The sequence below is a fragment of the Ursus americanus genome, chromosome 35 (assembly GCF_024610735.1).
Source record: "Ursus americanus isolate L20-20 chromosome 35, mUrsAme1.1.p, whole genome shotgun sequence".
Taxonomy (NCBI): domain Eukaryota; kingdom Metazoa; phylum Chordata; class Mammalia; order Carnivora; family Ursidae; genus Ursus; species Ursus americanus.
The window spans coordinates 5,333,921-5,356,862 of NC_142161.1; the positions used below are offsets into that span (position 1 = coordinate 5,333,921).

Genomic DNA, 22,942 nt, shown 5'->3' on the forward strand with positions numbered 1-22,942 from the left:
TGCTCTTGGGGCTACTGTTCAAGCAGAAACTGGACTGCCTTTATTAGGGGAGGATGTCAGGACTCCATTTGTATTGTTCCACAGCGTAACAGATCAGCCCCAGGGACACCCCTGTAAGGCAGCAAACGGGGCTGAGACCGCAAGTGGGTGTGAGGCCCAGAATCTTTGGTAAGGCGCGAGCTGAAACTGGGCTGAGAGGTGGTCTTGGGGCCTGGGCAGGCTCTGCTCTCTCTGGCCCGGCTGCAGCCCACAGTCTAGGGGAGGCCCAGGGCGGCCTGGAGTTCCCGAGCTTTGTCACCGGGCAGCGAGCCCAGGGCCGAGTGGAAGCTGTCGGTGTGCTGTCTGGCCAGGAACGTCAGGAGCAGCAGCAGTGCGGCCCTGGTGTCTGGGTGGAGAGGGAGACATCGGGGAGGACTGGCCCCCAAATCCCTAGCTGGCCCGGGCCCTGTGCGCCGCGCTGCTCCCCACCTCGCCCTGGCCCTGCCCGCGCCCGCCGCCCTCACCTGGTGGGATCTTGCTCTCAGCCAGAACGAGGCTGCAGACGCGCAGGAGCTCAGGAGCCACGTCGACCACCTGCGGGGGGAGAAAGCCTGACTCGGTGCCGGCGGCCCTCGGCCCAAGGGGAGGCAGGGTCTCTCGGCAGCGATACCTCCCGCATCCTACTGTTTCACATCCACGACAACTGGGAAACCCAAGAAGGACCCATGCAGCACGGTGGGAGTAATTTTTTTTGAAGGAGACAGATGGTGACCAAAAGAAGCCCAGACACTCGGGAGGCGCACCAACGCGACGGTCTCTAACGGTGCAGGGCAGAGGTGGGCGACCCGGGAGCACGGGAACACGAGTCCACCCCTCGCTGGTTGGCGAGGACGAACCGCATTCAGGAAGCAGAGCTGCTGTGACTGGAAGGGACGGGGGTGGCGCAGAGGTGCCCACGCTCCGTGGAACACAGTGTGAAGGAGCCCGGGTACAGGACGTCAGTCCAGGGAAGCAGGGACTTCTGGCTCACACCAGAGGGTGCAGAAGGCCAGGGAGGATGAAGCCCCCCTGGGGAAAAACGCTGCATGGTGACAGGAGGCCCCTCCGCTGCAGTTACTGCCCGGCTGCCGACCCTTGCATGACAAAGGCACGTCCAAGGGCAGTTTAGACTGTGACTCTGCGTCAGCTACAAGGAAGACCAACCCTGCCTCTGACCGGGGCATCAAGCTCCCCCCTGAGTTACCTGGTCGGGGCTGCTCTGGTACAGGAAGCTGAAGAGGCGCCCCATGGTGACCCACTCCTCCAAGTCGTCCTTCAGCGGCAGGGCGTGCAGCAGGGCCGCCAGCACCTGGACGCACAGACGCCTCAGGCCCCTTGCTCTGCCCCCACCCCCTGCCCCCAGCCCCAGCCCCAGCCCCTGCCCCCATCCCTCACCTGGGGTTCCGGTTTCCTTGTGGGACTGGCCATCAGCAGGCGGGCCAGAGCTCCACAGATGTTGTCGCGGACGCGATCGTGGCGCTCCCGTGCCAGGAGGGGCAACAGAAGCCCCAGCAGCTTGGGGAAGTATCTGGTTCCACAGTCAAGGCACAGGCCCACAGAAAGACCTCTCCCATCAAGTCCCAGGGCTGCTCTCCCCCCCGCCCCCGCCCCCCCCCCCCCCCGCACGCGGAGGATACTCCTGAGCAGGGTGGCCCCCGTGCTCCGCCAGCACGCCCAGCCCGAAGATGGCATTGCTCCGCACCTCGGGGTCGGCCTCCCGGGCGCTGCTCAACAGCACGGGGAGCAGCCGAGACACGAACTGGGCTGAGGCGCTGCCCAGGCCCTGAATGGACTCTGCCAGCGTCCCCACGGCAAAGGACTTCTCTGCCACCGTGCAGCCCTGTTTCTGGTGGGGGGAGGAGTGCAAGGCAGGCTGGGACTGGGAATGCGTCGGGGGCTGGGCACAGGGCGCACGGGCGGGATGGGGTTCGAAGCCAGGGTGCAGGGCACTCACCGTCTTGCACAGCAGCAATGGCAAGAAGCTGGCAAAGAAGGGGGCAAAGGCGTCTCCCCCCGCTGCGGCGGCCAGGGCAGGGATGGCCTCTCCGGCGTGCTCTAGCAACATGGCATCGTATTCGGCCTGCGGGGCCAGGGCAGGGGCTAGAGCAGCGGGCTAGCTCTGCGAACGGGGGCACCTCCGGGATGCCCTGCCACCACCACAGGTGGTCCCCAGGACTGGCCCCTTCCAGGCTGGGCTCGTGGGAAGCCCGGCTTTTTCTCCTGGCGCGCCCAGTCTCCCCTCTCGATCCCAGGGCCCCACGCCCCGACCCCCGCCTGCAGAAAGCCTTTCCTGACCCGCCGCCGGCTTCGTGGGAGCAGAGCCGCATCCGTCAGAGCCATTACCAACCTTTCAGCAGCCCCGGCTCCCTAGGCCAAGCCCAGGTACGCTGCGGACACCCCGACAGCCTGGCCCCGCAGTGGGCGCCCGTAGCTCTCACCTGTTCTTCCTCCTCCTCCTCCTCGTCAGTGTCCTGACAGGCTGTCTGCGGGACGAGAGTTCAGCTGGGCCCGGGCTCTCCCGCCCCTTCTCTCCGCGCTGGGGAGGAGGGGGAAGGCGGGCCTGTAGCCCCCGACCCTCCCTGCTCGGGCCGGCCCCCTCCTCGCCCCGCAGCCCGCCTGCCCCGCGCACCTTCCGCTGCAGCACGGCCTTGAGCACGCCGCAGAGCTCGGCGAGACGCCCGGGGGGCTGCAGCGCGAGGGGCCCGCAGGCGCGCAGCACCCCCGTCAGCGCCTCGAGCACGGCCATCACCACCTGGCGCTCCCGCTCGCCGCTCACCGCCTGCATGTAGGACGGCACCACCCGGGCCAGGGCGGCCTGCAGAGCTGGGGACATCATTGGCTGAGGCCCCGGTCAGGCCCTGCCTCCCCCCGCCGTCCCCGCAGGCCCCACCCCCTCTCACCTGCGGTGCTGGGTTCCGAGGGGCAGCTCTGACCGGCCTGGTGCAGCGCACAGCAGAACTGGCCCAGGGCCTCGTGGGCTGCCTTCCGCACGTTCAGGTGAGGGCACTGCGGGCGGGACGGGCTGCCGTGGTCATGGCCGCCGCGGGGCCCCTGGCCCGAGCACCCCTCCCGCTCCCTCCCCCGCCCTCTCACCTCCAGCAGCTTGAACACTTCTTCGAAGACGCTCTCCATGTAGGGAAGGAAGGCCACACTGTGGACACACACACAGCCGTGGGGGAGGAGCTCCCAGGCGGGGTCCCCAGTGTCGGGAAAGGGCCGAGGCTCACCTGGCGTTCACAGAGATCTCCCCCAGAGCAGCACAGGCGTCTTCCTTCTCGTCAAAGAAGGCGTTCTCCACGCTGTACCTATAGCAAGGGGGAGGCGGCAGTGATCCGGCCCCAGGGGGGCAGGGCCGGCATGGGGCCCTCGCCCAAAGCCAGGGTTCCCCTGACTAGAACGGCACTCCTCCGCACCCTGAGATCTCGGAGTCATCCTCCTCTTCCTCGTCCTTGTCCATGAGCTCCTCCTCTTCCTCCCCGCCGCTCTCGTCGTCAAACAGAAGGAAGGAGCTGCTTCCGTCGTACTGAGGCTGGGGAGAGGGGGCGCGGCAGGGACCCGGCTCAGCCACATCCAGGAGACGAATGCCACCCCGGGGCTGCCCTTCCCCCAGTCACCCAGCCCACCCGCTCTGCTCACCACAATGCCCTCAGTGGAACGCAGCGACAACAGCATGAGTGTGGTGATTTGTGGCAGGTGGGGCGCCAGGCCCTCACGCATGAGCCCCGATAAGGCTGCGAACAGGCTGTACCTGGTGGAGGCAGGTGGAAGCCGTCCGGTCCCGCCCGCCAGAGCCAGACAGAACGGGGAAGCCCACCGTCCAGAACCAGAGGACCGGGTTCTGAGCTCAGGGCTGCGGATCCGGTGGGCGGGCAGGAGGCGTGGGGCAGGGGCAGGGTGGGGGCTCACTCACGTGCAGCGCCGCAAGTCAGGGTCGTCTACCTGGTCACACAGGCCCAGCCCCAGCTGGCAGCACTCCTCAGCCAGGGGCCTCATGGGCTCCCCCACTGCTCGAGCCAGCACCCCCAGCGTCTCTGTGGGGGCAAGGGCTTGGTTAGTACTAGGATGCGACATGAGCCAGAGGGGCGCAAGGCCAAAGCCTGGGGGACCAAAGACGGTGGCTGGGGGTAATTCCGGAATCCCACCACGCCTAGAAAGCGGTGGGAAGAGCGCCTCCTTTGATCAGAAGATAGCTGTGCTGCCCTGGGGGATGGATCTCCATGAACACCTCAGCCCCTACCCGGCACTGGGAACCCTGCCTGTGCCCCTCACTCACCCAGGCTCTGGATCTGCACAGGCTGGAGGTCCTCGTGGCCCGTCAGCAGGAACTCCCGCAGGTGCTCCATAATGGTGGGGAAGTAGGGCAGCAGGGAGGCCTGGGCAGCTGTGGCTGTGGGGTGGAAGGACCGAATCAGAGCTGGAGGGGGACCGCCTGCCACAGGCCCCCTGGGGAAACCCAGTCCGTGCCTCCTCCTCCTCACCGATGGCCCCCAGGGCGCTCACGGCCAGCTCCTTGGCCCGGGGGCTGCTGGGATTCCTCAGAGGCTGCAGCATACACTCCATCAGCTCCGGAAGGTAGGGCTGCACCTTAGGCCCTGTGGGAAAGGGCAAGCCTCTAACACCCGGTCCAGGTCTCCTACATTCTGGGGGCCTCCAGGCTGACCTTGAACATCCAGCCTGGGGCTCCTTGGGGGCCTGCCACGCTCCTCTCCCCACTGCAGACAGCGGTTCGGGGAGCGGGGGGTTGCGCGTCCCACCCCCTTCATCCAAAGCTACAGCTCTGTCCCCTCCCTCCCGTGCCCCAGCGCCATCACCTACCTAGGTTCTCCACGAAATTCTCCAGGGCGTAGCAGGCCTTGGCGAGGTGGTTTGTGTGCCCGAGAGGCACTGACTTCAGGTAGGCGAGGAGCAGTGGCATCACCTCCCCCGAATAGCTGCTGATGTGGGGCTGGGGGAGGGGAAAGGGGGCCCAGGGTCAGCCGGCCAGGGGTGTGCCCTCAAAGCAGCCCCCTAAGTGCCAGCGGCGGCAGGGATGGCTGAAGAGATGAAGCTGAGGGGAAGCTGGCCCCAGGGACGGCCGCCCACGTTCAGTCTCACTGACCTGGAGGTTCTCCGAGAACTGGCCCAAGGCGAACAGCGCGGCATTGCGTACAACCTGTGAGGGGTCCTCCAGGCCCTTGCACACGATCTGCAGCAGCGGGGGCAGCAGCCTGGGTGGGCGGAAGCAGACAGTGCAGTCTGAGGGGCAGGGCCAGAAAGCCCTAGGCTGAGCCCTTCTCCTCCTTTCCCCAGGGAGACCAGGGAAATGTCACCAGATGGGACGAACCACCCCTTGGTTCTAGAGCTGAGGTGGCCGTTTCAATTATCTTTCAAACCCGGGCACTCGAGACTGAGGGGAAACACGCTTGAAAATTGAGCTCCAACAACAAGCAGAGACCAGGACTGTCACGGGCCGTGTGCTGGTCCTCCCCGCGGCCCACCCTCACTCCAGGACACAGGAACAGACACCTCTGTCTGATGTGGTCCCCAGCTCCATCGGACAGCACAGCCAGCACCAGCAGCCCAGCCTTGCGCTGGTACGGTCTCTCACTCCGCAAGGCCTCTTCCAGCATAGGCATCTAGGGGAACGGATAGTACGCCCCTGAAACCCTGGTCCAAGTCTGCCCATTCCTGCGGCAACTGGCCCGCCACACCTGCCAGGGCCCAAATATCCTCAGTGGTAGGAAACTAGGCACGCCGGGGGACAGGGGCACCAGAAGGACAGAGAACACTTACCAGCAAGGGACAGAGCTTCTCGGGGGGCAAATGTAGTGCCAGCATGTCTACAACCTGAAAAGATGACAGGAAGACTTTGCTGGAACCCATCTCTGCCCCATAGCGACCTAATGCCCTGCCCCTACCCCTGTCACACATCCCACCTGTACAGCAAAGTGCTTGGGGGTCTCTCCCACCAGCCCAATCTCCAGCTCTTCCTCTTCCGAATCCTGGTCCTCAGGATCCAGCTGGCCCAGGGCAGGCTCGGCAGCCATAATGGGGAAAAGGGTATGTAGTAAGGGCGGCAGGAGACGATTCTTCAGTAAGGCCTTGAGAGGGAAGGTGGAACCGTGTCCCTGAGAATCTGCTCCCGAGATGGACTCATATTAAAAATTCCAGCCTTGGGCGCCTGGGTGGCTCAGTCGGTTAAGCGTCTGACTCTTGATTTCGGCTCAGGTCATGATATCAGGGTCATGGGATTAAGCCTCGCGTTGGGCTCCATACTCAGTGGGGAATCTGCTTGAGATTCTCTCTTCCCCTCCCTCTGTCCCTCCCCCTGCTCGTGCGCACATGGCTCTCTCTCTAAAACAAATAAGTCTTAAAAAAAAGAAAAAAATTCCAGCCTCCTAGGCCACAAAGGGTCCAGCAGGAGATTCCCAAACTCCCAGCCGGGAGCTGGGGTGAGGCCATATCAAGTCTTGAATACTTAAAGATACCCCTGAGATGAACAAAATGTCCCAGGACTGAGACGAAGGATGGAAATGGGGGTGCAGTAATGTGCATCAGAGAGTACTCACCTTGCTCTTGACTTTAACCAAGAAACTGAGGCAGCAGAGAATCCGTGCACGTATCGCGTCACCTAGAGCCACATTGCTAGCCACCTGCCCAGAGAGTAACTTGAATCAGAGACAGGCAAGGAAACTCCCAGCAAAACAAGCAGCAGAGGCCGTGGCCATCCCCCGCTCACCTCCAGGCAGAATGTGAGGACCTCAGAGAGGTGGGAGGTGATGATGGGCACCTCTGACTCCAGCAATTCATCCAGGGCCTCCACAGCCTCACAGGCCTTTGCCTGCCAGACAGACAAGTCACAGGGTTGCCATGCTCTTCTTCAGGGGACCAGGCCGTGTGCTCCTGTACTCTCCTCTCAACAGAGCTCTAGCCTGAATGTTGTCCTCACCTCATCTATAGGGATCAGGGTCTTCATGGCCACAATGAGCTTGGGCACCAACACTCGTGCGAGAGGCTGGAGGGCAAAAAGCATAATGCATGCTCGCTCATCTCAGGCCCCAGAAGCTGGCAGCTTCCTCAAAGCCTGGCCACAGGAGGAGCCCAGGTCCAGCCACCCACAGTATCCCCAACTGTTAGGGATGACAAATGGCAGAGAAAGAGCCCGAAGTAGTTCTGCATCCGCAAGGGCGAGGATGTGGAAGGCCCGAGGACAGGGAGCCAGGGAAGGTGAGGACCCACATCTCACCACGTCGTCAGTGCCCAGGTAAGGGGCCACGGTGGTCAGAGTGCGCAGGGAGTAGAAGAGGAGCCCAGGAGACCCCACCTCACCAAGGGTCTCATTCAGAAGCCGAAGAAGCTCCCGGTGGTGGGGCTGGAAGGCCTCAGGCCGGGAGCTCACCACCACACTTAGCAGCAAAAGCCCCATCTGTCCAGGTGTAGGGGATGAGAGAGAAAAGCTTGTATGGTCTACCCAGCCTCTCAGTCCCTCCCTCTCTCCCTCCCTCCCACCCACCCACCCACCCAGCATGTGCTAGTACCTCTCTCTCTGGGATGTGGGGGCTGTGGGTACTGTGCTGAAGAAGCTGCATGAGCTGAGGCCAGGCCTCCAGGCCTTCCTTTCGAAAAATGGTGGCTGAGAGCTGGGCCAGGCTAAGGCTCACGGAGTGCCTGCAAACAGGAGAGATTGCCCCCCACCCCCAATCACCCTCCAATACCCTCCCCAGCACACGCTGGCCAGGACAGAGGGTCTGCCAAGTTGGGACACATAAGACGGTGGCTCATAGGGAGACCAGCAGCAAGGTGGGTGTGTAATCTGGTGAGCCTGGCCTCACGCAGACTGAATTTCGGTTCCATTTTTCTGATTCGGGTTTGGCAGACCATCACAGCCCATTCTCATAAAATTCAGTCTTCAACACAGTCTCAGAACCCTTGCTCCACCCTTGGTGGAGAGCTGACATCCTTCCCCCTCCCCGGCCCTGTCCGGAGCTGAAAGACAAGGCAGAAACCCACACAGGGTCTCAGCCTCGAGTCAGTCAGGATCCCACTGGGAGGCAGGTAGGCACTTACTCGGTCTCTCTCTGAAGGGAGGTCAGGACCAGGGACTTGAGGCTGGAACACAGGTGGCAGGTGTGGGCACTTGGCAGGTGTGGGCACTTGGCCCGCCCAGGAGCCGCCTCCGCCCCGCCCCTGGCCCCGCCCACCTCTCCCGATGCTCCGCCGCCAGCCGTCGCCAGCGGGTGCTCAGGCGTCTGCGGGTCAGCACGGCCGCGAACTGGCGGATCTGGGACGAGGAAGCACGCATGTGAGGGTCCGGGCAGGAAGGTGCTGGGCGGGCCGCAGAGGGCAAGCTGGGGCTCGACCGGTGGCGTACTATGGGACGCTCCGCGGGAAGGGGCAGGCGCCTCACCTGAGGGTCGGCCGCCGAGGCGAGCAAGTCGCAGAGGGCGGGCAGGGCGGCCGGGTCCCGAAGGGCGGTCCGGAGCTGCTCCGTGGCCTGCGAGGAGTCCCGGGGTCAGAGTCGGGCCTTTCCCACCACCTCCCGTTCGCCCCGGCCGGGTCCCCCCTGTCCCGTACCCGGCGAATGCGTTCGGTGTCCGGCAGCAGCAGCTCCCGCAGGATCTGCTCCAGCCCGGTGGGCTCCATGGCAGCAGCCGAGCCGCCGCTACTGGGTCGGGCTGGGGGAGGGACAGCACGTGGAGGCCCTGAAACCCGCTTCCGGCGGAAAGGGCGTTGCTGCGCGCCCCGCCCGTCGCCAGGGTGATTCAACCCGCTTCCCGCAGGGAGCTCGGGCTTCGCCGCTTCCGTCGGCCTGAGCGCCCGCCGAGCCGCGGAAACAGGCCCCGGCAAGGCAGGTTCCCCCGGCCGAGAGTTCCCAAGCTCCGCGGAGAACTCGCGTTGCGTGCGTTCCGCCGCCGACCGGGCTTTCTAAGGGACAGGGCCCTTAACGGCAGGGCTCGAGTTGCTACATCCAGACCAAACCCTCCAACCACAGGATCCTTTTTCTTAATAAATTTTATTTTGATAATTGTAAAAAGAAAAATCAGGACCAAAACTAAAGGCAACTTACAAAGTTCAAATATATACTCCTTATATAATAGAGATTTGCAATTTCCAGGCCCTCCGGGGGAAGGGAGGCCCAAAGGGCAAAGGGGAAGGCAACAACGCCATCACACAATTCAGTCACTCAATCAGAAGAGACGTGGGTAAGAGAGATCAGTGGGCCTCCGGACGTGAAGAATGGGAGAGAAGGGCAATCGTTCTGCCCCCCAAAACTCAGTCCATCTTGAGGTTAACGTAGATATAACGGATGAACTTTAGGGAAGAAAAAAAGGAGATGGTGCCTAGCATGAGGAAGAAGACATAACCAGTGAGTAAGGAGTAGCCAAAAAACTCTACTGTCTGTACCGCCCCTGACATGTTGGAGCGCCGGGCATAGTAGAAGACGGAGTAGAGGAAGATGAAGAGCCCAGTGGAGCCAACACTCAGCACAGATCGCCACCACCAGCGGTAATCCTCCCCAGACAACTGGAAGTAGGTGAGCGCAATGGAGATGCACGCCCCCACGCTCAGCAGGATGGCGAAGACAAAGAAGAGGATGCCGTACAAAGTGTACTGTTCCCGGCCCCAGACTGTGGCAAAGATGTAGTACAGCTCCACAGAGATGGCACTGTGAAGAGAAGAGACGACACACAGCGTTAAAGGGCTGTGCGCCGCCGGCACAGCGGCCAGCTCCACGCCCAGCCACCACCCCTGCATGGCACGGGTCACTGTGGAAAGTGGGTCCACTCCACTCCCTGCCCTGGAGTTCCTGGCCCCATGGGGACTCTTCTCCCCATGACTAGCGGTGCTCATTTCAAGAACATCTGCTCTCACCGGTGGAGAGCAAGGATCTTGTCTGCTTTATCTTCTGCTGTCTTATCTGCCTGGCACCAGAGGTACTCAACAAACTGAATACGCTTCAAGCCCCACGCGGTCCCTGTGGACACTAAAGTCAGAAAGCAGAAACATGGGGACAGGAGCAATGTCTCTGGCGAGCCTTCTAGGTGAGACACCGTCACCTGTGAACTGCTTCAAGCGGAGTCCTGCTTGGAGAAAGGAGGACCCATTTCATGATCTCTTACTGGTAAAGCTGAACCAGAGATTATCCCTCTTGTTGGGTCAGGGTACTGGGAAAGGAAAAGTCAGGAACCTGAGATTGACGGCTGTGGCATAAAGGGAGGATACCTGAAAGGCAGGAAGCCTCCAACAGTCATGTGGATGAGCGTAGACTTGTACCAGGGCTGGGGGGGGATTTCCCGGGCGATGTTCTTGGTGCGACAAGGTGCGTCAAAGGGGCTAGCATTGTTCTTCCCGAAGATGCCTCCAATGACAGTGAGGGGAAAGCCCACCAGCAGCCAAACCGTCAGAAGCAGCAGGATGGTGGTGGCTGGCAGAGCCTGTGTCGAACCATTAGCCCAGTGCACCGAGTTCACCACACTCCACGTCAGGAAGAAAGGCACTGCAGGGACGGGCCCCCAGAAGGAGGGTCAGCAGGCGGAGCTACATCCCTGGGGCCAGACACTCAGACTGGACCGAACGGAGAGGGCTGAAGCATCCTGCTCCCAGGCAGACCTCGCCCTTCAACATCCCGCGGTTTCCCGGGCCTTATCTTACCGACAACCCCTCCCCCATCCATTATCATTAAAGAGCAAGGCAGTTGTTACGTAATGATCTAAGAGTGACACAATCCACCTGCCTCCAAGGTCCTGTCCTGCCATGGCATCCCTGATTCCGAGCGTGAGACTCACTTTGGATTAAGGCCCTGTTTTCAGAAAGCTCTGGTTCAAACATAAATGTGATGAAATATAAATCAGACAGGATTGGGAACACAAAAAGCTTAGAATGCACCCACTACTGCCTTTGAAAGGACAAACTGGCTTGTAAGGCTAGAGTCGGGTAGCCACCTCCAAATTAAAAAAATATATATTTTTTAAAGGGGGAGTATCGAAAAATAAGTTCCAGAGTGTTATTTCGCTCTTCACATAATGGTCGAGAATATGGGCGCTTGAGTCAGACTGCCTGGGTCTGAAACCTGCTCCACTCCCTCTTAGGAGTGTAATGTCAGGCAAATTACTTAACCAGCCTGAAGTTCAATTTCCTCATCTGTAAAATGGGGATAATATTACCTACCACATAGGGTTACTGTGAGGATTAAATGAGATGAAGGTGTGTCAAGTGCTTACATGCTGCCTAGAATATTTTAAGGACTTAACTTTTGACTGTGCAAAAGAAATGCATTCTTCTGAATGGTTTTGTTTCTTTTGCCTATTTTTATTCCCTTAAAGCCTGACTCTAACTCTATCCCAGGTTCCACAATGTATTCAAAGTTCCTCAAATCGGCCCACCAGGCCAGCCCACCAGGGAAAGGGCAGTCCTCACCAGAGAAGAGGCTGGTGGTGAGAATGATGTTCCACACCCAACGCTCGCCTCCAATCTGCCGGTAGAAGTGGCTGGACACGTAGCCAGAGATGCAGCAGGTCAGGGCGTACAACAAGATGGCTGCCGAGTTAATGGCCCCATGACGGTGCACATTGAACATGCCCAGCAGCGCCATGACAATAATGCCTGCAGGGTGGTAGCGGAAAGCCTGTGTCAGGTCTCAACCTATCCCTTTTCTGGCAATTTCAGAGGAATCACTCCCCTTTCACCCAGACCCAAGGTCTCCAGGAAAACAGTATCCCCTAATTCTCTTGTCCAGCAAACCCACAACTGAAGAGCCACATCCTTTTTTTTTTTTTTTTTTTTTTCAAGTAGGCTCCATGCCATGCTGGGCTTGAACTCATGACCCTGAGATCAAGACCTGAGCTGAGATCAAGAGTCGGATGCTGAACTGACTGAGCCACCCATGTGCCCCCATACACATCCCTTCCAAGGCCACCCCACCCCTTAGGTCTGCCCCTCACCTTGGACAGAAGAGAAGATCTGCAGATCTTTCCAGAACAAACCACCTGCTTAGTTCTACCCCTTGAGAGAAATCCCTGATTAATTTTTATCACCTCACCAGTGCCAAGGGCCAGGAACTGGGCACCCACACCAAGCACAGCACAAAGCAGACCACGGTATGGAGGGAAGCGGAAGACATCTGTATGGATAATTTTCCAGCCATTGTCACCTTGGTCAAAGTCATCACCAGAACCTGCAGACGTAGTCTCCTCATCCAGGTTGTATCGAGCCAGGTCGTTTCGAAGCACACGCATGAGAATGACGGCCACAAAACCCACCAGTAAAAACACAAGCACCATGGAATTGATGATGGACAACCAATGGATCTCGAGTGTTCTGGGAAAGAAACCACCATCGTCACCACGGCGTCTGTCACTCCGACGCTCCACTGAAGTCTCAGACCAGCGCACACTGTAGGTGTGGGTGAGGCCTAAGAACTCATCAGGTCGTAGCCCGTCTAAGCTGTGGGGCTTGACGTCCCGCACTGAGACATTGGCAAATATAATTCGATCTCCATGGAATTCTAGGTGGAAGTCCAAATGGGTCCAGAGCCCTATCTTGTGGCTGTGAGGCAGGAAGCCGCTCTCCTCCATGTAGCCCACAAAGCCGCGGATTGGCAAGTCGTCCACTACAAATTCAAAGTAGTACAGTTCCTCAATGGCCTGGCGCAGTTGCTCCACCTACAAAGAGCGGGTCAGGAGTCAGACAAGGCCTCTCCGGGCAGAGGGTCAGAGCAAGGTTTCACAGCCTGCACGCTACTCACATTTGGGGCTGGATAATTCTTTATTGTGGGGAGCTGTCCTGTGCATTGTAATATGCACCATCCCTGGCTTCTTCCCACTAGATGTCAGCAGCACCCCCCATAGTGACAATCAAAATCATCTCCGGACATTGCCAAGTGTCCCTTGAGAGACAAAACTGAACTGCCCCCTGTTGAGAACCACTGGGTTAGATCCTAGTATGCTGGGATTCTTCAAGAAGAACAATATGACTTGACAGGGGTTAGGGTGTAGAAAAAGGAGAAAGGCAAGGTGTAAGAAGGTCTGGGGTAGACTGAAGAAAAGTGCCCTAAGATAGGATCTGCTAAAGAAAAAAAAGTGTCACAGGGAAAGATAAGAGTGTAAAAGGGCTAGTTAAGAAAGCCAAGAGGTAGGTTTGGAAGGAAACAACTATGCAGGAGTGACAGTTGAGATCTTATTACCAACAGAGCAGCTTGGAGTGAGGAGCCCTGGGCTCTAGGATCACCTCTGCAATTCAAAATCCATGTAGTCTTGGAAAAGTCACTTTTGAGCAAGTATGTTTCTTCCTCAACTGAATGCAAGTAATACCACCTGTCCTCCTGCCTACCAGTAGGGTTGTAGTTAGAATCAAGTCAGATCCTTTCCATAGAGGTGCTATAAAACCATAAATTAGAAGGCACTGTTATTGGTCCCTGGGAGGGAGGGCTAAGTGCTCGCCAATGTGGAGAGGCTGACCTGTGCAGAACTGAGCTGCATGTGGCACAGAATTCTCTTCTCCACATTCTCCCGAAAGCGGATCTCGTACAAAGACTCAGCCATTCGGTCCCCATCCAGCACTTCACCCAGGCTAAGGCTTTTGTGACGGATCTTCTCAGGGCAGCAGACTGGAAGCTGATAGTAGTGGTAAGTCTCCTGAGGGTTGTGGTAGGGTCCCACTTTGTTGACATATAGAATGACAGGGTCACCGGCCTTGTAGTGTGTCACACCTTCCACCCCTGGCTCATGGCCTGTGCCCAGCAGCAGTATCAGGAATGGCAACCACTGGCAGCTCCAATTCCGCGGGTGCCCTAGGACTGTCATCCTTAAGGCAGTGGAACCTGTTTGGGGGAATCCTGCAGTTATGAAAACCAGGGATCAACTGGCTGACGCGCCAAGTCCGGTCCTTGGAAAGCAAGCCCCGTAGCTCCAATTACTCCCCTTGGCCTCTCGAACCCTCCCTCGGAAGGCCGCCCCCGACCCGCACACAATACTGTCTCTGTCCGCCTCTGCTTCCTCGTCCTCTGGATCTGGGGTCCCTGTCCCGCAGCCCGCCTGCCCGGGACCTCCCCGCGCGCCCCAGCCCGTTTCCATGGCAACGCCGCGCGGCCCCGCACCTCGAGCACCTTCCCGCGGCACCCGCGGGGTCCTCACCGCTCGGGTAGGGCTGGCCGAGGCGGCGCCCGCGGCCTCTACGGCCCCGTAGCTGCCCTTGGGCTCCTGCCCGGGTCTCCCCCAGAGCGGCGCGCTAGCGGCGGCCCGGAGAGGACCTGACGACCGACCTCCACGGGGTTGGCCGCCGCGCTGCCTGATCGCAGCGGCTGCGGCCGCACCACGCGGGACGCCGCACTCGGTTTAGTGGAGTGCTCCCGACGAGCCTTGTCCAGCCGGGAGGCCGGCCCGGCTCCGGAGAGCCCGCAAGGCTCGGCTAGCCGCCCCCCGGCCGGGCGCCCTCCCGGCGATCTGCAGCGCGGCCCAGGACACGTCAGTCTTACCACTTCCGCCTCGCCCGCGGGGGCCTCAGGCCAGCAGAAAGCTCCTTTCCCGGAGCCGAGAGGGGACCACGCCTCCGGCGCCGCTCCGCCGACGGTTGCTCGGGCAGGGGCTAGGCCTGAGGCTGCCTCCGGACCGCACGCCCGTACCCGGGAAGACTTGGGGCACCGGCGGAAGCCGGGGAGCGGTGCCCGCCGCACGCATCCAGTGACTGTCCAGGAGACGGAGCCCGGGTGGCGGCTGGTGGACGCCCCGGAGCATCTGCCGGCTGAGCCAATGGGGCTCGCCACCAACTGCAGAGGGCGAGCTCTGAGAGGCGGTCCATGGCCCCCGACCCGGGCGGGGGTGAGTGAGGCTTTGGGTGTCTCTGTGCTAGGACAGCGCGGGCACTGGCCGTGCAAGGGTCTTGGAATCTGGATCTCACCTCACTGCTTCTCCCAACCCGTCACGAATGGTCCCCCGCCGAAAAATAAATACATGAATAAAAATATCTTCCCGAGGCTGCGCTGGAGGCCTCCCTGGCCACGTAATGACAGTCCCTTGTTTGAACATAGGCAAACCTTAGCCAGGTCTGGTGCGGAGGCACGCAGACAGGGTGTCAGCCCTATTATCTGGTGAGTTGGGCAGCCTGACAGGGTTATTGTTATTTGCAGGTAAAGAATCTTGGCATACGTTCGACTCTTTCAGTGTTTTTGTTCGTATTTATCTGTATGTGTTCGGGCTTTTCTTAATTTTGTATTGCGGATTATTTTGGAAAAGTTTACCTTTGTCTCCGCTACTTTAAGGGGTTCTGCCATTAGGGCAGTTTTGAAGATCACACCCAGGGCAGTGACTTCCGTTTGGCCACCTGGGGGCAGCATGTAAGGACGCAGACTAATGTTCCCTTTCCCCAGGGAAAGAAGTCCTACAAGGGAAAATCACAAGGGCTCCTGGCCTGAAAAGTCCTCCATTGACCCTCTTCTGCCCTCTCTGACCCAGCCCTCCTCCCTGCAAGAGGAGGTGAGGTTCTAGGAAGTAGGGGATTGAGTTTTTTAGATAATCAGTGAATTTGGTAATGAGAAAAGTAACAGAGAAGCCAGAAACCTGGGATTCTTTCTCACTTACTCCCCGTCTCAACCCCCAGCCTCCTCAGATCAATGCCATCAAGCCCCCCTGCTCTTATTTCCTCAGTATCTCCCAAGGACTTGCCTTCCATTGCTCCCTTGGTTCAGGTCCCATCCTTTCTCACCTAAATCACCATGATAGCCACCTTGCTAGTCTCCTGGTCACCCCCCCCCCCCGGATCCATTTTCCATCTGCTGCTGTAAAGATTCATACACACACACACACTGTATATACTGTTTCCTGCAACAGTGGTTCTCAAATCTTAATGTGCACCAGATTCAGCTAGAAGCTTATTAAAAACAGAGATCTGGAGCCACGAAATCAGGATCTTGGAGGAGGGGGTGACTAGGCATCATTATTTTTTAACAGGCTCTGACTTTGGCCATTTTGACCAAAATTGGACCATGAGCACAGAGGATAAACTCTAAAAAGCTTGGTACATGAGGCCTGTCAGACCTGGATCTTTATTACTTCTCCAGGTACGTTACCCTTTGGAACCCTATCCTGTATTCAGATTAGAATCTTGAATGTCGTGTTCTCTGAAGCCCGCAAGCCTCATAATTTCTTCAGCCTAGGCTGCCCAATCTACCATTCCCTACTTACCTGCCTGGAGACTCCTCTTGAGTGGTGCAAATGCCTCCTCTATAAAGCCTGCCTCCACATCTTCCAGTCTTTGTTTATAGCACTTCATCTCACTGTACTGTTATTTTACTTCTTATGGGTCTGTCTTCCTTGCTAATTACTAACTACTCATAGGAAGACTGTAATTTATCCATCTTGATATCCTCAGGACTTAGCAGTGCTTTTGTATAAAGTAGGCAGCTTAATACACATTTTTTGAATGAACTGGTTTACCTGCTGGACATGGTGAGGACAGAGCTGCCACCATGCCACCTATCCTCGGGCCAGCTACCTATCCAGAGGAGCAGAAGATGGGTGGGGCTGGGCGGGCCTCCCTGCCACGGTGTGCCCCGGACAACTCATCTTGGTGGTTGGAGACTGGAGATCTGGCTTCCAGCAAACTGTGGAACTACCCTGCCGACAGGATCAGCAGGCTGTCAATAAACAGGAATTTACCAGTAGCCTACAGCACAGTCTGTTGTTGGAGTTGGGTTTTTTGGGAGATAGAAAATAAATCTGATTCTTCTCTTGTTCTTTCCCCTGCGTGCCACCCCCCACCCTGCACACACCCGCAGTCTTAAATCCAGGTAACCCCTCTAGCAAGAGACCACAATCTCTTGTCCTCTGTTATTCCCTCCAAACGTGTTCTCCCGTTTCACTGAGACCTGCAGCCCCTCCTTTTCTCCCTTTGGCCTTTTCCTAGCTTGTCTGTCTAACCCACGCAGCTTAGATTCCGCATTCCATCACCTCAGCCACATTCTTGCCTGCGTTCTTGATGCCTCTCTTCCATTCTTTCGTTCCAGCTGCCAAGGGAAACCTTAATCTTGGGTTCATCTGTCAATATTCAAGCACCTAACAGCGCGCCTGGGTGGCGCAGTCGGTTAAGCATCTGCCTTGGGTTCAGGTCGGGATCCCAGGGTCTTGGGATCGAGCCCCACATGGAGCTCCCTGCTTAGCAAGGAGCCTGCTTCTCCCTCTCCCTCTGCTGCTCCCCCTGCTTGTGCTCTGTCAAATAAATAAATCTTAAAAAAAAAAATATTCAAGCACCTATACCCAAGATTCTAAAAAAATCTTAACACTGTGTTAAAATCACATGTCTGTAAATTGTGCTTTTACCCTCAGTTGGACCCCCAGTGCTGCCCAGTGATCCTGCTCATTTTCCACATCAGCTCTCTTCCATTCTCCACAACCCATTCTTCTCAAATCTCTGACTTCATCTCCCTCTTCTTGTCAGCTGACTTCCCTTACAGTCCTAGTGGGGGATGCAAGCAGAAAGAACACAATTACAGACACTACGTTAGATGCTGTGACGAAGTACTGGGGCTCTGGGAGCAGCCAGGAAGGAGGAACATTCCGTTTGGGCTTGAGCAGTCAGTAAAGGTGTCCTTAAAACAGCTCATGAGCTAAGTCCTCAAGGAAGAGTAGGGGTTTGCCAGGACAGAGGGAACAATGAAGGAAAGGTAATTCTGTTTGACTGGAGCATTGCATGTATGTTAAAAGATAAAACTGGGGGCGCCTGGGTGGCTCAGTCAGCAGAGTATCTGCCTTCAGCTCAGGTCATGATCCCAGGGTCCTGGGTTCGAGCCCCGCATTGGGCTCCCTGCTCATCAGGGGGCCTGCTTCTCCCTCTCCCTCTGCCTACTGCTCTGCCTACTTGGGCTCTTTCTCTGTCAAATAAATAAAAATAAGATCTTAAAAAAAGATGAAATTGGAGAGGTAAGCAGGGTCAGATGTTGAAAGCCTCGAAGCCATATAAAAGAATTTGGACTTGATCCTGAGGAGAATGAGGAGGCATTAAATTGTTTTAAGTGGAATAAAATCAGTGTTATGCCTTGGAGTTCAGGGTGAAGACTGGAGGGGAATAGAAAGCTTGCTAGAATAATGAGTTGATGGAGGCTTGACGTAAGGCCGTGGCAGCCGCTTCAAGAGCCTGGAATGTATTATTAAAGGTAACTAGGAAGTAGAAGAGGTGACAGATTGGATGTAGGGGCTGAGGCAGAGGGAGGGGTCTAGGATGACACTGGGGGTGTAAACTGAAGACGAGTACAGAACTTAACAGAGGGCCACTGGGTGGCTCAGTTGGTTAAGTGACTGCCTTCGGTTCAGGTCATGATCCTGGGGTCCTGGGATCAAGTCCCACCTGCTTCTCCCTCTCCCTCTGCCTGCCACTCCCCCTGCTTGTGCTCTCTCTCTCTCTCTCTCTAACAAATAAATAAAATCTTAAAAACACACACACACACAACAACAACAGAAAGAGGAAGTCTAGGGCGAGAACACGAAGAGTTCACCTTTGGACATAGTGAGTTTAAGATACCCGCGAAAGATATGTCCATGTGATGTTCAGTGAGCAACTGGATGCCGGCCCTGGAACTTCAGACGACCTCTGGGATAGAGATGAGATTAGGAGCAGTCAGCATCGATGTAATAACTGGTGTTGGGACTGGGTGAGATCTTAATGGGAGGACATAAAGCTCTGAGGAAATAAGGCCTGTGGTAGAACCATGAAGATATGATTAAGGGACAGAGAGAGAAGATAAGGCTCCAGTGAAGTCTGAGGAATGGCTAGAGGGATAGGAGAAAAACTACAGAACTTAGGGTCATGGGAAGCAAGAAAAGCATGCATTTCGTGGAATCCATTCCACCCCTTCAACCTGAGACCCTTGTAATTTTGTAACTGTCTTTACTCGTATAAAGGTATGGAAGTGATGCTTTGCAATTTTGGAGTCTCGGCTTAATTGATCATGCAATTTCTGATTTTTTTTTCCTCTTGAAATTCAGTGCTACTATGTGAAGGAATTCGGCTAGTCCGCTGGATAGTGAGACCATGTGCCACAGAAACAAACCATCCCAGCTAAGACGAGACCCACCAGAAGAACCACCGAGCCCCGCTCAACTTGGAAAAAAAAAAAGAAAGAAAGAAAAAAGGTGGTTGCTTTAAGCCAAACGATCAAAAAGCATTAGAAGGTTAAGATTCCTTAGAATAGGCTTCTACGACACTCACTGCAGTTCTCTGTATTATTCTCACACTTGTGTTTCTCATTCTGGATAATAAACTCTAGGGGCACAGGGTCTCTATTGGTGTTATTGGCTATTTTATCCCAGTACTCAGCACATGGCCTGGCACACAGTGGGTGCTTAATAAACATGAATGGTTGAAAGGACTAGATCTATTGGGGGGGGGGGGGAATCTCACCAGACTGTAGAAGTTGCCTCCAGGGACATGTTTCACAATGCCCTTCATTCTCAAGCCTTGTGGCCAATGGTAGAAAGAAGGTGAATTGTGATGTATGTGGAACATGGGACCTTGGGGAGTTCCGTAACCAAGAAGAGAAGTAACAACAGCTAGCGGAGACAAAAAGAACTGCTGCTCCCTTCTTCCCCCTCCACGTTCCTAGTGGAGAGTTGAGCCCAGCATCCCAGACTTGCGTGACTGTATAGGCAAGCATTCGGAGACTGACTACTTTGGTACCCTAGCCCTCAGTGGCTCAAGGTTGGCTTTCTGAGCAGATAACAGGCTTTTAAGTAGCAAGGTTCCCCGCTCTCAGCAAGCCCAACACCATGGGGAAGGGAGACACCTTGGAGGCAGCACCACCCACCTCGGCCTACCGCTCCGTCATGGAGGACTATGGTTATGAGGTGGGCAAGGTCATTGGCAATGGCTCCTATGGGACGGTGTACGAGGCTTACTACACAAAGCAGAAGGTCATGGTGGCTGTCAAGATCATCTCAAAGAAGAAGGCCTCTGAGGACTATCTTAACAAGTTCCTGCCCCGTGAGATACAGGTTGGAAAGGGGGCTGGAAGAGGGAACTGATCCCAAGCTGCTTAAGACTTCTCAGAAGGGGTATGGTTAGGAGGGGGTGGAGCCAGAACACCCCCTGACCCCCAATCAGGGCTGAATGTCTTACTAAGCAGCAGGAAAATGATGTAAATTCAACCTCTTTGCACCCACCCACCCACCTACGTCCAGCCCTTCACAAAGTCAAAGTCCAAAGCATAGGGTTTGCCCACAGACCACCCAGCCCTCTGGAGTTTCATCCTCTTGCAGAGTTCTCAGTAAGTTAGCCGTGGGACAGCAGGAGGGCTGGGAGCACAGCCAGGGTTCTCCCTTCCCAGGTGTGATGGGTCCCTCTTCCGGGGCCAGGTCATGAAGGTCCTGCGGCACAAGTACCTCATCAACTTCTACCAGGCCATCGAAACCACATCCCGAGTATACATCATTCTGGAGCTGGCTCAGGGCGGTGATGTCCTTGAGTGGATCCAGCGCTACGGGGCTTGCTCTGAGCCCCTCGCTGGCAAGTGGTTCTCCCAGATGACCCTGGGCATCGCCTACCTGCACAGCAAGGGCATCGTGCATCGGTGAGGGCGCTGCCGCCCAGGCTGGGGCCTTTGGGCTCTCTAGGGGGCTTACGCATGTTTCCCGTTTTCTGCCCTCTTTTCCTCCCCTGACCTGCCTCAGTTATCTAGGCCCGTTCATCCGCTCTATTTTAATTCTCTGCTCAGGAACGTTTCTGTAGCGCCCACTGTGAGCACGGCACTCTGAACTACAGTGACGAGCCCCCGGGGGTCCTCAGGGACCATCCTCTCCCAACTCCATGGCTCCTTCCTCTCTACCTCGTGTCCTCATAATGGCACCTCTCTCCCACTTGATCTTTTCCGTCTCTAGCCTCTGACCCCTGGCCCTTCAGCTCCCGGTCTAATACTAAGCCCTCTCCCCAGCCTGACCCCCAGCCTTTCTGCTGCTGGTAGGGACTTAAAGTTGGAGAACCTGTTGCTGGACAAGCGGGAGAACGTGAAGATATCGGACTTTGGCTTCGCCAAGATGGTGCCCTCTAACCACACAGGGCACAGTAGCCCTTCTTACCGCCAAATGAGCTGCTTTACCCACCTCAGCCAGACTTACTGTGGCAGCTTTGCTTACGCATGCCCGGAGATCTTGCAGGGCTTGCCCTACAACCCCTTCCTGTCCGACACCTGGAGCATGGGCGTCATCCTCTACACTCTAGTGGTCGCCCGGCTGCCCTTTGATGACACCAATCTCAAGAAGCTGCTGAAAGAAACTCAAAAGGAGGTCACTTTTCCATCTAACCACTCCATCTCCCAGGAGTGCAAGGTGCTGGCTCCCCCAGGAGGGCTGAGGCCTCAGGGATGACCCACAGGGAGGGAAGACCCATCCCAGGCCCCCCCCACCCTAGGGAGGCCCTTCCCCACCAGAACATCTCACACTTTAGCCCCTGCCCTAGAGTAGTTGGCGGGGAGGGAGCTTAAAGGGCAACACCCCTGGGCGCCACACCTTACATGTGAGTCATAAGCAGGTTTCAGCCTCTTTTAGGCCAGAAGGGGATTATGCAAGAGTTTTCCCCCAAGGTACCCTTCCTTTCCCTCTCTGCCAGGGAGTTAAATGCCCAGCTCTTCAGGATAAAATCAGGGCCACACCCCCTTTCACCAGAGTGGTGTGATGGGCTATCCTGCTTCTCTCTTAGGTCCAACTGCTCACTGCCTGTGTGGCACAATGGGGGGCGAGCTCAGCCAAGACCTCTCTTTCCCCTGCCCTAGAACCTGGTTCTCCAGACGCTACGCCAAGCCACCAAGCGTGCCACCATCCTGGACATCATCAAGGATCCTTGGGTGCTCAAGTTCCAGCCTGAGCAACCCACCCATGAGCTCAGGCTGCTTGAGGCCATGTGCCAACCCCCCAGCACCACTAATCGGCACCAATCCTTGGAAATCAATACGTAAAAGTGGTTGAAGGAAGGGGTTGAGAGAGGAGCAAAGCAGGAGGGTCTGGGGCTAAAAATCTTTTATACCAAAAATAAATCTATTTCTGATATAGTTTCATCAGCTGGGATCAGACATTCTTTCCTCAGGGGAACCTTAGCAGGGAACACTACTGAGGGTAACAGGTGGATTTCTAACCAGAGTCTGTAACCCATCATCTTGACATCTGTTAAGTCAACAGGATAATTCCCAATGTAGCTCATACATGGTTCACAGGGGGAGAGGGTGCTGGGATGAACACCCACTTTGGGGAAGCGTCATTATTCTGGCTAAGTAAATGCTCATTATTTTACATCTCTGTGCATTCTAAATGTTCAAGCAGTGGGGTAGAGGCCCTGGTTGCTGTTTGGTTATGGCTCTGCCTCTGTTCAGTCTAGAGGGATGGCATTATTTGTTCTCTTTGAAATGGGTATCAGGATGTGTGAAATATCTTGGTTCCTTTTCCCTTTTCCAGATGCCACCTTAACCACTATTGGAACAATCCCAGTGACTCACGGCCCCTCCTCTATTGCTCTTAGAAACAGAAACGACAAAGGCACCCGGGCGCCGCAGTTGGTTGAGCGTCTCACTCTTGGTTTCGGCTTGGGCTGTGATCTCGGGGTTGTGGGACTGAGCCCCGCATCAGGCTCTGTGCTCAGCAAGGAGTCAGCTTGGGATTCTCCTTCTCCCTCTGCCCCTCCTGCTTGTGCACACACGCTGTCTCAAAATAAATAAATCTTTATAGAAGAAAGAGAAAGAAAGAAAGAAAGCAAGCAAGCAAGCAAGCAGGCCAAAATGACAGTTCAAACCAAGCCTATTCATCGTGGGTTCTGAATAAAGGAAAGCTACTGGCTCCTTTATCCCTGTATCCTCCCTCCCTGTCCTTGAAAATGGGCTTTGCAAAAGAGAATGAGTAGTAAATCAGAGGGCTGTCTTGGCAGAGGCCTGACTGGGGGAAAGCAATGCGAGAAGACTCAGAGACAGTCGCACACG

At 56.6% G+C, this 22,942-nt stretch overlaps 3 protein-coding genes across 6 annotated transcripts; 1 reads left to right on the forward strand and 2 right to left on the reverse strand.

The window, feature by feature from the left end:
* Positions 1–17: 17 nt before the first annotated feature.
* IPO4 (importin 4) lies at positions 18–8,761 on the reverse strand. The gene is made up of 30 exons (XM_045802677.2): positions 8,572–8,761; positions 8,405–8,491; positions 8,199–8,278; positions 8,065–8,106; positions 7,536–7,665; positions 7,244–7,423; positions 6,947–7,012; positions 6,737–6,838; positions 6,567–6,650; positions 5,934–6,098; positions 5,791–5,844; positions 5,524–5,633; positions 5,117–5,225; positions 4,834–4,963; positions 4,497–4,610; positions 4,292–4,405; positions 3,929–4,049; positions 3,655–3,766; positions 3,432–3,547; positions 3,246–3,323; positions 3,112–3,169; positions 2,919–3,024; positions 2,648–2,841; positions 2,457–2,501; positions 1,973–2,098; positions 1,656–1,864; positions 1,414–1,546; positions 1,223–1,327; positions 504–573; positions 18–385 (listed from the first exon to the last, which is right to left on the reverse strand). The coding sequence occupies exons 1-30, from the start codon at positions 8,638–8,640 to the stop codon at positions 255–257; spliced, it is 3,240 nt and encodes a 1,079-aa protein (XP_045658633.2). The 5' UTR covers positions 8,641–8,761; the 3' UTR covers positions 18–254.
* Positions 8,762–8,991: 230 nt separating this feature from the next.
* TM9SF1 (transmembrane 9 superfamily member 1) lies at positions 8,992–14,765 on the reverse strand. Of its 4 annotated transcripts, none has more exons than XM_045802682.2 (6): positions 14,471–14,765; positions 13,455–13,816; positions 12,038–12,659; positions 11,416–11,601; positions 10,222–10,495; positions 8,992–9,664 (listed from the first exon to the last, which is right to left on the reverse strand). In XM_045802682.2, the coding sequence occupies exons 2-6, from the start codon at positions 13,797–13,799 to the stop codon at positions 9,271–9,273; spliced, it is 1,821 nt and encodes a 606-aa protein (XP_045658638.1). In that variant the 5' UTR covers positions 13,800–13,816; positions 14,471–14,765; the 3' UTR covers positions 8,992–9,270. The 4 variants fall into 4 exon arrangements, with proteins under 4 accessions (XP_045658638.1, XP_045658637.1, XP_045658635.1 ...); XM_045802681.2 differs by lacking the exon at positions 14,471–14,765 and adding an exon at positions 14,130–14,258; XM_045802679.2 differs by lacking the exon at positions 14,471–14,765 and adding an exon at positions 14,093–14,238.
* On the forward strand, positions 14,673–22,068 carry TSSK4 (testis specific serine kinase 4). Its single transcript, XM_045802693.2, has 5 exons — positions 14,673–14,813; positions 18,972–19,976; positions 20,337–20,551; positions 20,912–21,305; positions 21,749–22,068. Exons 2-5 carry the CDS (start codon positions 19,752–19,754, stop codon positions 21,929–21,931), a joined length of 1,017 nt encoding a protein of 338 aa, XP_045658649.2. The 5' UTR covers positions 14,673–14,813; positions 18,972–19,751; the 3' UTR covers positions 21,932–22,068.
* Positions 22,069–22,942: the final 874 nt, after the last annotated feature.

Coding starts and splice junctions, on each gene's coding strand:
- TSSK4 (XM_045802693.2), top strand. CDS start 19,752: ATGGGGAAGGGAGACACCTTGGAGGCAGCACCACCCACCTCGGCCTAC. Junction 19,977..20,336: donor TCCTGCCCCGTGAGATACAG/GTTGGAAAGGGG, acceptor TTCCGGGGCCAG/GTCATGAAGGTCCTGCGGCA. Junction 21,306..21,748: donor CCATCTCCCAGGAGTGCAAG/GTGCTGGCTCCC, acceptor CCCCTGCCCTAG/AACCTGGTTCTCCAGACGCT.
- IPO4 (XM_045802677.2), bottom strand. CDS start 8,640: ATGGAGCCCACCGGGCTGGAGCAGATCCTGCGGGAGCTGCTGCTGCCG. Junction 1,865..1,972: donor CATTGCTGCTGTGCAAGACG/GTGAGTGCCCTG, acceptor TCCCCCCACCAG/AAACAGGGCTGCACGGTGGC. Junction 1,547..1,655: donor GGGGGCCACCCTGCTCAGGA/GTATCCTCCGCG, acceptor CTGTGGAACCAG/ATACTTCCCCAAGCTGCTGG.
- TM9SF1 (XM_045802682.2), bottom strand. CDS start 13,799: ATGACAGTCCTAGGGCACCCGCGGAATTGGAGCTGCCAGTGGTTGCCA. Junction 11,602..12,037: donor GTTCCTGGCCCTTGGCACTG/GTGAGGTGATAA, acceptor ACCACCCTGCAG/GCATTATTGTCATGGCGCTG. Junction 9,665..10,221: donor GGAGGCTTCCTGCCTTTCAG/GTATCCTCCCTT, acceptor TTCTCTTCACAG/TGCCATCTCTGTGGAGCTGT.